Source organism: Drosophila suzukii, chromosome 3, assembly GCF_043229965.1.
Source record: "Drosophila suzukii chromosome 3, CBGP_Dsuzu_IsoJpt1.0, whole genome shotgun sequence".
Taxonomy (NCBI): Eukaryota; Metazoa; Arthropoda; class Insecta; order Diptera; family Drosophilidae; genus Drosophila; species Drosophila suzukii.
The window spans coordinates 21,991,779-22,007,442 of record NC_092082.1 but is presented as its reverse complement, the minus strand read 5'-3'; the positions used below and the strand labels follow the sequence as shown (position 1 = coordinate 22,007,442).

The 15,664-nt window shown below is 42.2% G+C and overlaps 4 protein-coding genes across 7 annotated transcripts; 2 read left to right on the top strand and 2 right to left on the bottom strand.

Moving 5' to 3' along the window:
- The first annotated feature begins 356 nt into the window (after positions 1 to 356).
- LOC108005669 (U3 small nucleolar RNA-associated protein 14 homolog A) lies at positions 357 to 2,858 on the top strand. The gene is made up of 2 exons (XM_017068990.4): positions 357 to 832; positions 886 to 2,858. The coding sequence occupies exons 1-2, from the start codon at positions 431 to 433 to the stop codon at positions 2,800 to 2,802; spliced, it is 2,319 nt and encodes a 772-aa protein (XP_016924479.4). The 5' UTR covers positions 357 to 430; the 3' UTR covers positions 2,803 to 2,858.
- LOC108005670 (protein argonaute-2-like) lies at positions 2,429 to 6,547 on the bottom strand. Its single transcript, XM_017068991.4, has 6 exons — positions 6,255 to 6,547; positions 5,793 to 5,881; positions 5,129 to 5,738; positions 3,581 to 4,585; positions 3,161 to 3,531; positions 2,429 to 3,103 (listed from the first exon to the last, which is right to left on the bottom strand). The coding sequence occupies exons 1-6, from the start codon at positions 6,447 to 6,449 to the stop codon at positions 3,013 to 3,015; spliced, it is 2,361 nt and encodes a 786-aa protein (XP_016924480.4). The 5' UTR covers positions 6,450 to 6,547; the 3' UTR covers positions 2,429 to 3,012.
- A 2,427-nt stretch (positions 6,548 to 8,974) lies between these two features.
- On the top strand, positions 8,975 to 10,855 carry AIMP2 (aaRS-interacting multifunctional protein 2). 2 transcript variants are annotated; one of them, XM_017068998.4, is made up of 5 exons: positions 8,975 to 9,214; positions 9,330 to 9,428; positions 9,622 to 9,774; positions 10,041 to 10,269; positions 10,430 to 10,855. In XM_017068998.4, the coding sequence occupies exons 1-5, from the start codon at positions 9,074 to 9,076 to the stop codon at positions 10,804 to 10,806; spliced, it is 999 nt and encodes a 332-aa protein (XP_016924487.2). In that variant the 5' UTR covers positions 8,975 to 9,073; the 3' UTR covers positions 10,807 to 10,855. The 2 variants fall into 2 exon arrangements, with proteins under 2 accessions (XP_016924487.2, XP_016924488.2); XM_017068999.4 differs by lacking the exon at positions 9,330 to 9,428 and having other exon boundaries at positions 8,977 to 9,214.
- Positions 10,856 to 11,571: 716 nt separating this feature from the next.
- Positions 11,572 to 13,503, bottom strand: LOC108005673 (ubiquitin-conjugating enzyme E2 R2). 3 transcript variants are annotated; one of them, XM_017068995.4, is made up of 3 exons: positions 13,344 to 13,503; positions 12,307 to 12,892; positions 11,572 to 12,093 (listed from the first exon to the last, which is right to left on the bottom strand). In XM_017068995.4, exons 2-3 carry the CDS (start codon positions 12,859 to 12,861, stop codon positions 11,698 to 11,700), a joined length of 951 nt encoding a protein of 316 aa, XP_016924484.4. In that variant the 5' UTR covers positions 12,862 to 12,892; positions 13,344 to 13,503; the 3' UTR covers positions 11,572 to 11,697. The 3 variants fall into 3 exon arrangements, with proteins under 3 accessions (XP_016924484.4, XP_016924483.4, XP_016924485.4); XM_017068994.4 differs by having other exon boundaries at positions 11,572 to 12,087; positions 13,344 to 13,501; XM_017068996.4 differs by having other exon boundaries at positions 13,340 to 13,467.
- Positions 13,504 to 15,664: the final 2,161 nt, after the last annotated feature.

The window sequence follows — 15,664 nt, the reverse complement described above, 5'->3', positions numbered from 1 at the left end:
ACAATTCTTTACTAACCACTAAATTATATGATATTCAGTACGGACACCGAATATTTTATATAATTTTCTCGAACGGAAAGATAATATTTCTTTACATTTTTTTAGTAATAATTCCCAGATATGCATATGAATTGCTAGTGAAATACATATTATCTCTCCAAACAAAAAATTATTTAAAAAAAATTTTACTTTAAAAATATCCAAAATAACACGTTTTAAGTTAAAACATTTAATGTAACAAAAGAAAAAGTTACCGTTGGATAAATAATTAACTTTGCAGTACAACCCCCTTTTCTACTTCTATGACCTCATGGTTCAAATAGAGATGGACCTCCCTTGTTATCGATAACTGTTCAGCTGTTGCTCTGCACACGTGCGCTGAGAAGTATTCTCTATTGCTATTTGATTTTTGCCTATTTTCCGACCAAAAATGAGTGACGACGAGGAGCACTACGAACCGAGGGCACACAAGAAGCTGCTGCAGGCCATTGGCAGTCTGGGCAAGGTGCAGCACATCCAGAAGTCCACCCGCGACGAGCGCCAGTCGCGTCAGGATGAGTTCCAGCTGGTCAAAAGCGTGTCGTCGGCGGAATCGGAGCGGGCACCCAGGGCGGTGGGTCTGAATGACCTGGTGGATATCCTGCGCACCTCCAAGCACAGCCAGGCCGGAAAAAAGCTCAAGAATGTCCAGGGCAGCAAGAAGGTGTTGAAGAAGCCTCTGGAGAAACCGGCAGCGGATCGCATCAAGAGGACCATTGGCTACGAGGGAGTGACCAAGAAACTGGGTCGTTGGGACGCAGTGGTAGCCCAACAGCGGTCGGCAGAGACGCAGGTGAGTTCATGCCATATATATTTAGTATTTCTTACCAAAAAATCTCCCTTCAGATCTTTCCCTTGCCCTCTGAGACGATTTACGTGAACACCTCGGCGAGTGCCCGTCCCCTAAACACACGGATTAAATCCAATCTTGCCAGGGAACTCGAGGCCAGCAACCGTAAGCTACGTGAGCTGCGCAAGGCGCAAATTGGCGACACCACGGATGAGAAGGAGGTGGCCAAACAGGAGCGCATTCTGCACCAAAAGAAGCTCACCCGGGATGAGCTCTTCGCCCATCGTAAGGAGTTGGCCTACTTGAAGATGCGCGAGTCCCAGAAATCAGCTAAAGCGCGCATGCAAAACAAAATCAAGTCCAAAAAGTTCCACAAGCTGCAGAAGCGCCAAAAGATGTTGGAGCAGATGAAGGAGTTTGAGCTGCTGCAGAAAACCAATCCAGAGGCGGCGCTGGAGAAGCTCAACGCTTTGGAGAAAAGTCGAGTGCAAGAGCGCGCCAGCCTCCGACACAAGAACACAGGCACATGGGCTAAGAATCTGCAAGTTCGTGCCAAATACGACAAGGATGTGCGTAAGGACCTGGCCGAGCAGTTGGCTGTTAGCAGGGAGCTGACCCAGAAAAAGCAGGAGTCCGACAGCGAGGAGGAAACAAGCAGAAAGAGACCGGCTCCTGAGGAGGAAGAGAATGACTACGATCCTTTCAATCCTTGGACAAAACGAAAAACAGCGGAGGAAGCTGAAAAAGGCAAAGGCGAAAATGAGGATTCCAATTGGCGACAATATTGGACGAAGCGGAACCGAAACGAAAAGCTTTTAGAGGAGCATCGCAAGGAAATGGAAGAGGAACTGCAGCATGATGAAGATCAGGCGGTGGGGGAGGAAGAAACTCCGGAGCCATCAAGCAAAGCAAAACCTGCCAAGAAAAGCGTTAAAAAATCCAAAGTTAAAATTGAGAATGGTTGGCAAGTAGAAGAAATTGAGCGAACTGAACCTGAAAAGCTCAAAGGAAAATCGAACACTAAGTCCATTGATGATATTTTTGAGGAGCACGAAGATCAAGTGAGAGCCAAGCTTAGTGAGAAGATGGAAACTTTGAAGGAACGCGTAAATAAACTTAAGGCAGCCCCCGTCAAAGAAAAGAAGGCGAAAAAGAAGGACGCTCTGCAGAACCTCAAAAGTCTGGCCCTAAAAAAAGCAAATCAGCAGGTGGAGATTGACGAGCCCCTAAATTATGAGGAGAATGTGGATCTGCAGAAGAAAATCCCAGACCAATCGGAGGATAATCCAGAAACCAAGGTGACGCCTGCTGTGGATACTATAGACCCAAACAAGGTGACAACTCTAGTGGTTACCCAAAAGAAGACCATCTCGGGTGGCATCAATGATGCTCTGATAGACGATGAGGAGGCAGAATACGATGAAGAAGACGCGGCAACCGAACGCCAGTTGACCATTAGTCAGGCCTTCGAGGACGACGACATAATTGCTGATTTCAACCGGGACAAGACCAAGGACTCTGAGCTGAAGAACACGGAGCTTCAGCTGGCCCTGCCTGGATGGGGTTCCTGGGCCGGTGCCGGCATTTCCCAGGCGGTGATGGAGCGCCGTAACAAGCGACTCCTTCTCAAGCTAGCTGCTCCGGAAAAGCGACGGGACGAGAACAAGGATAACCTCTACCTTAACGAGTCGGCCAGCAAAGCAGCGCGCGAGCACATGGTCTCCAGCCTCCCTTTCCCCTTTCGATCCCTTGCAGACTACGAGGCCAGCATCCGGGCCCCAATTGGGCGCAACTTTGTGCCGGAGACGGCCTTCCGGATGCTGACCCGCCCTTCGGTCATCACGCGCAAGGGCCAGGTCATCGAGCCGATGACGGAGAGCGAGCTGGTCAAGCCAGACAGACGTCTGCGTCACATTGTGGACAGGAGAATAAAACGCATACCGAAGGTTCCCCCCAAGGCGAAGATAGCTTAATGTTAGGACTAGATTTACAAATAAATTGGATACAAATTAATACAAATGAAGAGCAATATCATAGGATTTTTTTTGGTGAGTGCCATGTCTTACAAATTTAGAAATGAGTGTATTTGGAAACGCGTTATCATTGAGGTGTTAAAAGATTATATATATATAAGTTTAAAAACGATATTATCTAGACTTCGTTTTATGATTTCGATTCAGAGTTTAGACAAAGTACATGGGGTTTGTCTTCATAAATTCAGGAACTATCTTGCGCTTTTCGTACTCCGCCTTTAGATCCAGGAACCTAGTGGATCTGTCCATAAAAATCGATCAAGACCGAGAACTGTAAGAGGAACAAACATTGACTTACCCAGTGAGGTAAACGCGACCGCGTGCTGCCACCAAGTGGGCCAAATAGGCCGGAGCCGGATACGAAACCGAGCGATTGCAACGGGGGAACATGTGGCACAGATTGTAGGTCAACTGCTGCAACAGGTCGATGTCCAAATTTCCCGTGTTCTCAATCACATTGTAGCGAGTCGGCTTGGCCGTGCCCTGGATGGACTGGTGGCTGACCATGAAGAACTGCATCTCGTTGGGATGCACGATGGTGCGATCGACCACGGTTCCGGGGTCCACGTTGTTGAACTTGTTGTACTGCGATGGCTCCCCGTTGGGGAAAAAGCGAGTGTGGTGACGCTTTACCACGATCACACAGCAAACCTTGGGCTTGATGCCGACCTGGAAATTAGAATTCGAATAATGACCCTTTTGGTAAATCAAAACTCACCCTGGAACAGGCTGCATAAATGCCCTTCAGCTCTTCGTTCTTAATCTTTGGAAACTGGCCGTCGCTCACACCGTCGCGGTAATAGAGAATGTGATCCGGATAGGTCTTCCTATACTGCCGATATACACGCAGGTGCTCCATCGTTATCGACTCCATATCCTCGATCTCCTCTAGAGCTGAACGTTGAAGCCGATATTGCATGTTGTAAGCGGCTCCGTAAGGATCGTGTGAGGCTGCCACGCCCACCACACTGGGAATCTCGCGCTGATCGGGAGATGGGTGGGTCACATCGGCTCCCAAGAACATCGCGTTTTTTATGCGTGGTTCGTCCTTGAGTTTGTGATTAATGCCATTTAACTTCGAGTTCACCTTGAGTAGGACATTGGCAATGGTCTGGGGATTGAGCTTTCGCTCGACGGTAAACTGCTTGATGCACTGCGTCAAGATGCCGTGCTGCAGCTCGGCCTTCTGCTTGATGACGTCGTAGGAAGCTCCGAAGGTGGGGATGATCACAAATGCCAGATCGCATTGCTTACGCTTCAGATCCCCGAAGCATTCGTCCAGGGAGCGGTCGTCCTTGAAGGTCCTTATCTCCGCCTTGGCTTCCAAGTTTATGCTCACCGACTTGCTATGGGTAAACATCTGACGTTCGAAGTCGCTCACCTGGCTATAGGATATCTTGCGACCTTGTGGCGTATCATGGTACACGATCGCCCACTTGTGGGCCTTGGGCTCGGCCTTCAGGAACTTCATGGTGTCCATGCGCCACGATCCGTTCCTCGGCTTACACATCCGTTTGCCCTGGTACTCCACCTCTGGTGCGCGGAGGGTCCTCGTGTCCACCATCATGAAATCGGAAGCTATCTTGATGCCAAACCTGCTGATGGTCGGATCGTTATTGTGCTGGAAGAACTTAAGCAGGGTCATGATCTTGGCCCTTCGGACGTTCGTCGATGTGGCTGCAAACTTGATCATGTTGGCCACCTGAGTGGCTCCATCCTTGCGCTGCATAAAATAGTATGATTATGAATAATTAAGATTTCAAAAATGTAAAAAAACAAAACGAATCTTTTTTAGAACGGCTAACTCCAAATATGATACTTTAAGGCTGTATAACATAAGATGATGATGATAACGTTGATGACTTTTAAATATAAGAATTCATTCAATTCTTTTTACTCTCAGCGGTGAGACAGACGTCATTTTGATAGAAATTAGGTGCCAGATCTTACGTATGTATCAATATAAATTCCCAATGAATTTGGTCCGCATACATTTCTGTGTCATCCCGAGTAATTTTATAAAGTGCCCAAAACAAATATTTCCAGTATCGGAACTTATATTTTCTATCTCGCAATTTATATGTTCTTATTCAGAGCATTTGAATTTATTAGAATATGCCGATATTTGTTGTTAAATATTCAATTTTGTTGATCAGTGTAAATATTTAATTAGTACAAGTGTTAATTTCTTTTCATTTTTTTTAGTTAAAGAAATTATTTGTATTTTTTAGGACTTAAAAATGGAACATTTTAGAATCAAACTTACATTTAGTGCCTGACCTCCGTCGATTTGGCAAAGCTCGATGGGCACGTATATTTGCCTGGTCAGGGATCCAACGTGCAGGCAGTGGAGTTGGGGATACTGTAACTTGAAGTTGCGACTCCCGAAATAATCCGCCACCGTGGTGGTTGTGCTTTCGTGCTTGAATGTCTGGCTGGTGGCCGGACTTCGAGAAAGTCCATTCACTTTGTACACCCTCGAGTCGGCAGCAAAGGATTTGGGTGGTGTGTAAATCACATCGAGACCCTTTAGGAACGACTCAATCAATCGCCTGGAGTTTTCGAGGCTAGTTGTAGTGTTGACTTTCGACTTTAGGACGAATCGCTCCACATATTCGATCATCGGCATGGCAATTGGAAATGACTTGTGCGATATATCTGCATTCAAAAAGGGATGATCACCTAGTACCACGGCCTGATATAGACCGACCAGGGCCTCGTAGCCACCTTCCAGTTCCTGGCGCTCACCGGGCTCGGAGGTCTTGAAGAAGGACCGACCGGACCGAACTGCCTTGTTGTGGCAAGGAGCCGCCATCACAACCTCCAAACATTGCATCGCCCTCATGGGCTTATCGAAGATCCTTGTCGTTATATAGCTGCAAAGATTTGTGTCCAAATTACACAGGTTGTGATTTCAAAACAAATCTTACTTATGCAGCGAGTTAAGATCCACTTCCAAGTCCCCAGTTTCCTTGATTTCCACCGTATAGGTCAAGACACGACCTTGACCATCTTTCACCTGGAACAATCGTAGTCTTTATATAGTTTCAATTTCTTATACGTTTTGTAACCTTTTTTTTATTCTTGAGATCAGAACAACTTAATTTTAAATTCAATTATGTAAAAATATAATATATGTTCTAAAAAATCATAACTTTATGTATTTAAATGGATTCTGTGTACTCCGTAATCGACCCATCTGAAATTTCGCCCCACCCTTCCCTTCATTAAAGTGGGTCATTTAGACCCCATTGACAAAAATGTAGAATCGAATAAAAACGAACTGATTTTTAACAAAGATCTCGGAAACATTTTTGAGTTCTATCAGTTATACCAAACCCATTAGATATCCAAAACTGGTGCTCATAATTTCTTTACCACTCCTTACTTACAGATACTTCCGAATTTTTGGAGTCCGTTTTCAGCTTGTCCACCGAATAGCAGGATGCTCTGCCATCAAAGGCGGCAATGGCACCTCCCAGTTGATCCACACGGAACTGCTCAAATGCATGTCTGTAGAACTTCTTTGGGCGCTCAGGCAGGATCTTCACGTCATAGTGGTAAGCTTTCTTCGGCATTTTCGTCATGTCGACTTTTAGATAGTTAACGGCTACTTGGCCCCTTTCACCAATGGTTCCTCGCTTGGTACAGATTCCATGCCCACTATAACACCCTCCAGAAGAAGTAAAGGTGGTCAATGGACCACCTGTAATTAAACCAAACGTTAAACAAACAAGAATATATATGTATATGTCGCTGCAGGCTGCTGATTTATTTCACACCAATAGGGAATTTCAACTCAGAAGGTTCTAGTTTGTCTTCACCTCTAGTACCATTACGATTTTCAAGTTATGTTTAACAAATCTTTTTACTACATTTATATTATTGAACTTGTTAGTGGTCGTGTAATTATCTGATCTTAATGGTTACGAACCTTGAGAAATATTCTTAAATATATTCTAAAATTGGTACTCCATTGATAAGTAAAATTATACAATATACTAAATGTCTTTTACATACAGACACCATACCAACTAACCATATATCCCCAGATAAAGATTCAAAATAAATAATTGGTTTATATTTTTGTTGAAGTTTCGACAATTACCAGAAGAGATTGGCTATCGAAAAAAGGTTAAGATTTTGTGCTCTTACCGCCAGAGAGAACCAAAATTAACTGATAAGAACTGGGTGCATGTCTCATTAAAATTATGTTGGCAATAAAAAGAGAATATATTTTTTTTCATTTGTCCCTGAGCTGAGCTCCAAAACTTAGTCACAAAATAATTGGTTGAATGTCATTGTGCACTTATAGATCACTTTCACTTTCCTGGTAAGGGCATGGATTCCGCAGCTTTTTCCTCCATTGCCTTGTATTCTGGGATGGATATAACATTTAAGTATACGTTCCGACACTCAAAGTGTAAATTAACTCACTGTTAACTTTTCCCATTTTCACAAGATATAAGTTTAATTTAAAATGAAACTCACTAATGTTTCAGTACAAAAAACTTCTCATAAAACATTTATTATAATCAATTTAATTTATGAATGTTTAGTACAAACAATTGAACCGCGAAAAAATTCACAAGCGACGTTGTCGGCGGTCCGAAAAGCACTGACCTACCAGTGGAATTAATATCGAATTTATAAAACCGGCAAGGAAGATTTTCTAAGAGAAGAGAGTGGTTCAAAACATAACGAATCCACGGGGGGATATAGGGGATAGATCCCCTCCCACTTGGCTTATAATGTATATGTAATTTGTATTTTCTTCCAATTTTTTGATGTCTACTCAATAAATTTTATTTGTACCCCCCCAAAAACATTCTGAATCCGCCACTGCGGAACTTGTATTTGTATTACCCATGGGGACCATATGTTTGAGGCATTTAAAAATCTAAGCCCAGGAGAATTTTTATGCAATCCGATAACGCTTTATTTCCAAAAGAGATTTTTGCAAAAACCCTCAAGTCATTTGACGCATTATTTCCAAAAATGTATACTAAAATTGTGGTGGCAGGAAAAGGTGCCAGATGTGGCAAATGGGTCAATAAGTTAGGGCCCTAGTCTAGGAGGAGAAAGTTTCAGCACTGCTGGCTAAACAAGTGAGCACGAAGAAACCTAATGATAAAGACGGTCTACTGACGAATTATACAATAATCAGTTCGTTCCTTCAGCAGCTCTGAGCTAAAAGTTAATCTCAGATCCTTCGAGGACCAAGCGACGGTAGATGAATTTAAGTCTATACTACACTCAGAAAAAAATAAAGTATTTCGTGCTTGAATCAAGTATTTTCGGTGTCAAAACTTCGCCAAGCATGCAAAATACATAACCCGAGAACAAAATAGAGTTTTTAAGCACGAATTTTCAAGACCGAAAATACTGGGTTTCAGAACTTTTCGGTCTATAATCAATACAATTGCGGCATCGGAATCCGCAAAAAGATAGGGGGAGATGCAGCGAGTTGTTTGGGTGGGAATGCTTAAGTTGGCTTTTAAAGTTGTAGGTTACAGGTTTCCTTTCTCATTTATTGCCATTTTAGCTCGTCTATCTGGTGGCTCTTTGAATGGGCTGCTACTAGTAGATGATATTTGGGGGGAAAGGGGTTTTGTGAGACCGTGACCGTAACTTATAGCTATTTGTGGTTTTTACTTTAAAAATACTATTTCAAATTTTAATTAATGGTTTTCGTTTTTGAAAAGGTTTAAATTGAGGATTTTAGAGAACTGATATCAAATAATTTTCTTGGAAAACCGACGCTGTCTTGGGCTTCAATTTTTGTAAACTCATAAACTATTTACTTTTACTATAGCTTCTAAATGTTAGCTGCTTGTTAAAAGAAACGTTGAAACTAATTTTGTATGCTAATTTGGAATCGCTGAACTTGTTCTGAAAATTTTAATTTAAAGTTGTAAACTGTATAGGCCCATATTTAGAGATTATTAATTAGATTATATATTTTAAATTGTTTTTCTTTTAATCAAAGGCATCATAAAAGAATACGTTACATTTTTGAATGTGGGAACAGTTCGGTTTCGACTGAGCCCTAGAGATGAGACAACCGATATATTTATAACGAGAACAGCTGGATCTTGTCTTCCGTAGTTGCATATCTAGCTACAAAAACGGCCATCTCTAGCAAGCACATTTTGCAATTTATTAGTTTTCCATTAAATTATTGTGATTTTCCAACGTTTTCGCCGGGGAAATGTACGAACTAAAGACCCTGCTGCCGCAATTCGACATCAAGCTGCCCACCTGCATGTATCCCCTGAAGAATGTGAGCCTGGCGGCGGATTCCTTGGCCAGTGGCTCCTCCACATCCACACCCGCGTCCACATCATCATGCGTAAGTTGATTGCCAGGCCAGTCAGAAGTTGGTCGGGATCGCAAGGACAGTTAAAGAAAAACAAATGTCAACAACGCCACATCCATTCCATTCCCGCATGTGTGATCCCTGCCAGAAATCGGAGGCCAGCGGGATCAGCAAAACAAGCCGAAACGCAGCCACATGTGCACTTGATTTGGACTCTTTAGGCCGACAAATACAGCAACTGCTAAAGGTTAAGACCACCAAACTAAAATACGAAATTCTATTTATAAACCACCGACTAACCAAAGAAACAAAAAAACAGAAATATGTATAATGCATCCACGCTCCGTTTTCCGTTGCTTGCTCTGTTCTTGTGGCCTTGGCCAATGGATTGTGGTGGTGTGTCCTCTAAACATATCCTTTTTTATCATCTTATCTTGTAGGACGACACGGCTTCGGTGGCTGCCCGCCAAGAGAAGGTTCTCAAGCAGCTGGAGGACCTCAAGGCGCAACTGGGACAGATTCGGGCCGGACTCGGAGTCTGTGGCAAGACCTTCCAGCACACGACTGCCTTCCAGAATGGAGGCTTAAAGGAGGTACGACCTGCACTTAAAAAAAGTATATAAACTTAACTTAATTTAACATCAAGAAGATGTATCCTATCTCATATCGTAGTTCGAGAATAACGATTGCGAAATCCCAAAACCTTAAAAGCAGAGTCTTAACGTTTAAAAATTAAGCAAATGAAAAATTATACTTCCTAAAAATGTATTTAGTATTTCCAAAAATTGGTTGAGCACCTCCTTTAAAAATTGCACAGATCAAATATAAATTGTATCATCTAAAATGTTTATCCACTTAGGTTCCCCTGCAAGATGTTGTTATCAATGGACATCCCAACTTCATCCCCTATGCCTTGTTGGCCTTGAAAAACGCTTGGAGGGATCTGTACACGATTGATGTCAAGACCTTCACGCACTCCACTATGGCCGATATTGGACCAGCCGCTCGGGAATTCGAAGCTAACTTGGCTAAAGTTCCAGTTAACCCGGCTCTGCCGAAGATCAATGTGACGCTCATTTGGAAGAACTGTAAGTATTTAACACAGTTAATTTCATTTCAACGTTTTTTATAATGGTTTCTAACAAAATCAAACTATTTTTAAATGCATTATTAATAATAATAATAATAATTAAACATCTTCTTAGCCTCTTTGCATCAAAATAATAACGATTATGCAACACTCCACAGGCGAACACACCGAAATGATCAGCTCGCCCACGATGTACGTGCCCATCTACGGAGAGGTGAACATCATCAGGTACCTGGGTCGAGTGGGTCCCGCCGAATATCGTTACGAGGGCTCTCCCCTGTGCAATGAGATCGACCTCGTCCTGGACATTTGCTACCAACTGCTGCGCTGCAACACTCACAAAACGCAGGTGGCCATGGTGCGCCTGCTGGACAAGCGACTGCAGCAGCAGCAGTATTTCGGCGGCTCCCAGATGTCGGTGGCCGATATCGGTGTCTACAGCTCACTGATACGATTGACCGGAGTAACCGATAAGGACCTGACGCCAGCGCTCCTGGCATGGCGAAAACGGGCGAAGCTCGTGGCTCAAATTTAAAAACCTTAAACGACAAAGGCGAACAAATAAATTATACAAATAAATCTAATCGATTGGAGGTTTTATATTTAATCGATCTATTTTCCATCCACCAGCTCATTTTTCACAATCCCAGCATTTTTAAATACAATTGCTTTTTTCGGTAATTTTATTTGGCTTATTTATCTTTGTTGCAATTATGTTACTGTTTATACAATGCGGTTCTTCGTTTCTATATTGCAATTGTTGGTTTATAACTTACTCTGTCAATTTTGCACTTAAAAATGGCTTAATCGCTAGGTTCCGTATTTGCTTTTACTCTTGAAATCCATTGATTGTTCACTATGTGTATGTTATGCGGTTGTTCGCCTGATGCTCTGTGTCAGTGTGTACGATAGGATGTCGTGTCTCGAGTTGGGACATTTGTTGTTCGTTTTCGTTCATAAAAATGTGTGTATGTATATTTTTAATCATTAATTTATTCCTAGTACATATGCTGTATATATCGTGTATATTGATAATCAGTTTCTGGTTGAGTTTCATGTGTGTTCGGTTTGAATCATGTTGTTTCTGTGTTATTAGCTGCATAAAAGGATTTGGAGAAGTCCCTGAACTATATTAATTGCATTCCACAGGCTGGAAATTGAGTTAGCCCTTCTATACCAATAGCTTATACGAATCATCTTAGTTATCAAAGTAAAATCGAGTAGGTAAAATCAGCATAGGACCATGGTTTCAACTACCCTCGTATAAACTAGGTAAATAATTGTGTTCTCAGTTGTTCGGTTTAGTTTTGAAACGTTTATAATTAGCATTAATCATAGTAATAATGTTGGAGAAATGAAAAGGCGGTGGCTCGCCGCCTAGGGCAGGAGTGGGAGGAAGAGATGACGCGACCCCGGCCTGGCTGCATTATGTGGTCTCGCCCTTGCCGCTGTCGTCGGCGGACTCGGCATCGTCCGCTCCGGCAGCGGCCGCCTCTCTGCCCAGCCCGTTGTTCTTGCACTTGCTGCTGCCGCCATTATTTTTGCTAATCGACGCCGTGGCACTGTCCTCATCCTCGTCCTCATCCTCATCGTCGTCGTCCTCATCGAAGTCATCATCAGAGGGCAGATCGTCCTCCGTCTCCAGATCGAAGTCATCATCGTAGAAATTGGCATCCAGGCCAGATTCCGTTGTGGGCTTGCGCGTGGGCTTCAGGCAATAGTCCTCCAGTGTCATCGGCACCACAATGCCCTCACGCTTGGCCTCGGCATTGGCCGCCAAGGCCTGTTTGCGTATGATGTTAGGATACTCATTGTCCTTACCCTGAAATTAGTATGTCCTTATTTAAGAGCAAATAAGCGGGGTAAATGCCTAGTATACGGACTTATAGCGAGGCGTTTTAATTATAATTGTATTGAACTATGGTTTCTTAATAAGGGGGTTCAAAGTTTAATCAATTGCTTTAATTTAAAGTCGCTTTCATGATTGCAAGTCCGCATACTAGGCATTTACTTCGACCAGAAGAGCCAGTCTCACCTGTGAGTCCCGCCATCGGCGGTACATGACCGAGGCGTCCACATTGGCCGGCGAGAATGTGTTGGGCTCGTTGAGCAGCGAGATGACCGACAGCAGGATGGTGCGCACGTTCTGCGTGGGATTCCAGCGCTCGCAGGGCAGCTCCCCGCTCTGCGGATCGTCCACCGGCGGATGCAGTATGGATATGCACAGATCCCCGTTCTCGTAGACATTCGGATGCCAGACCTTGGTCAGGAAGCGTATGGATGGCGGTGAGTACGGGTAGTCGTGCGGGAACTTCATGTGCGCCTTGAAGTAGCCGCCCTGATAAAGGGTATCCGGTGGCCCAAAGATGGCCACCTCCCATTCGAACAGATTGTCGTCGTTGATCAGCTTGACGCGGAATCCCTCCACCGGCTCCTCCTGCAACGACTTGTACTCCATGGCCAGGGCCCGGACCGCCGAGCTGCTGGGCGTGGTCGTGGGGGCGGCTCCGGCGGTAGCCAGGGATCCTGAGCCCGCCATCATTGTGGAGGACGATGTCGCATGCTGCGATGTGGAGGCGGCGGTGGTCATTTGTTCACCCACTTGCAGTTGTCGCCGTGCTCTGTTGGTGAAAAAGTTTTCCGATCGTCGAAACATGTCAGTGTTTTGTGTGCTTGTGTTCGTGGGGGGTTAATATGTGTGAGTGGCTTCAAGAATGGCTGCTATTTCTGTGCCCGCGAGTGTGTCTATGTGCAGGGTCAATATCTTGCTGCCTGCTGATGAATTCAAGGTGAGCACGTCACAAAAGCGATGACTGTTCGACTGCTTTGGATACTGGGGGAAACTGCAAAATTTCGTCCAATTTCTGGTCAAGTTGTGTGTGGTACAAAAAAAACACTTCTATATTTGACGTTTTCAAAATGGAAAAACTATTTTTGCTCTTGACGTTACTCCTGATTTTGTTGTTGTTACTTTCGCAGCAGACAACACAGAACCAATTACCGATTGCCAGCGGAAATGTGAGTGGAAAAGGGTTATCTACATCCCAGGGACGACTTTGGGACTATACCTACTTGTTTAGCCAAGAGTTTTTGACGATTTTAATGCGTTTTTTATGCTTTTTGTTATTGTTGTTTGACTTGCAACAATTTCACTTTACAAAACAAAAACCAGGGTGGCATTATCTGAACCAGGGGTGGCAACGTCTGCAGCGGACTCTGCCGCTGAGAAGGTGACGCGATACTCTCAGCGGAGCAGAAAAGCGAGCGAGTGTGACGTCACGAACGACAGATTTCAAGGGGTTATATCTAAAATGTTGGTAACTAAAAAAAAGATTTCTTGGTTTACTTGATTTGGTAATATATTTTTTGGAAGGAAATACCTTTTTTTAGTTCAAGCTGTTTATCGTGGCGTAACAAACTTTTATCTTCTCTTGCTTTTCTTGCTGGTTCTGTAAGGTTTTGCTGTACCACCTTCTGGTTCCTGCATGCTGCAAAGAGTGATTTCGAATATTTCAAGTTATATTTTTTAAATTTGGATGTTGATCTTTCTAATGCTTGGTAATGATAATGCCAATTCCCTTGTACACTTGTTTTGTCTGAAAAGTTATCTTTTGACATGCAGGAGTTCCTCATAAATTCTAAAATGATTCGAAAAATGATTCGAAATTGCCTTTTTTGGGTCAGACACCTTCCCTGTTTCGAAACATCCCATCGCTGTCAATGTCAAAATAATATTGATGCTTAAAACATATTAAATTTATAGAATACTTAAAAAAAAAAAATAAAGAATCATTTAATATTTGAGCGTCAAGCAAAAATCAGGTGTAGCGAAATAAACATTTATTTTAAAATAAATTAGAATAGCTAAATCAAATTAAAAAAAAAATTTGTTTTTCGTCGCTCCTCTATTGCATTTCTTCTAAGTCCTACGAGCTCTTCTTTTATTTCTTTTAAAACTAAAGTTTCCCCCGCGACTATTCCAACCAAGGACTCCTGTTCATTGCTGGATCTACAGTCCGTTGACTGGAAATCCACTCGGTCCCTATTGATCGGCCGTTCACTTCTAAAAATGTAAATATTAATTTTTTAACTTTTAACGTATAAAAATAAATATTACCATCGTCGAGGATGACAATTTCCATTTTGATGGAACTATGGACTTAAGTAGCATCTGCATTTGGATTTTCCGCCTAATGGCCAGCTTCAAATCCACCCATATGTTTATATACTACTTGATACTTCTTAAGAAAATATACTTACACTAGTAACTAAATTTTTAGCGCGAATTCGACGCTCCAACATGGGTGGAGTACAAAGCACTTATACAATAGCACTTTTACAATAATTTTAAGATAAAAAAGACTTACAATTTATTTAATTCAAAAAAAGAAGTTCCTTTGACATATTTTTTATTTTAACTGTAAGAAAAACGCTCTATCCTAACAGCGCTTAAACAATTGTGATGTGAAAGCCGGTCCTAGTATAAAATGTATACCACTTCCCGATACCTTCTGACAATCAAAGCCCATTCTGTGTTTCATGAATAATTGTAAGGGAATGTATGTAAAAGGTTTAAGAATATCCCGCAAATAAATTATATTCGGCTTTCTTTATACAGCTTTAGTTAATTTATTTAACGACTTGGATTATTTAACATAGTATTATGTGTAGGGGACTTGGTGAGTAACCATCCGCCAACGCTGCGAAATGTAGAAAATTAAAATACCCATGTCTGTCTTTTTCACGATATAAATATTTTTTTTAAATATCGTTATATTAATATTTTGATAGGGGAGTGTAGGGTAAGGTGACGAACACCGCGTTACGTCAAAACTTCCAAATAATTGTAGTTGATTTCCCTTATCGTGCCGACAATGTATTTACAATAAAGAATTCGTGTACTTTGTTCGTGGGATAATTTTGACTAAAAAGGTGGAGCAAAAATAAAAAAAACGTATTCAATTTATAAGGGTTTCAGAAGTAAAAGATTAAAACTTTGGGGAAAACCAGTTTAGACAAATATATGCACGTATTAATAAGATCTTAAGGAACAATTCTTGGTACTTTGTGTTTTATTCTTTTGCGGCTTTTGAAATTGGCACCATCATGTTTCTAACAGTACTTTGTAGGGAATCGTGACAAACATTTGGTCGGGTATGAAGATTTAATTTTTTCCCGGTATCTAAAGACATCGTTATTTCGTTATCGTTATTTTTTCTTTTTCTACAGCCCATAGCTCCATAGCTAAAAAAGCAATTCTTTTTTGTTGATTTTTATAAAGAAGAAATTGAAAACATAATTTGTTCAATTTAAACCCAGAACTCAAGTAGACATTTTATTAGGTGTGCAGTAAAATTTGCTTTCCAGTATTGTAAATTTTCAACCTTTCTTGA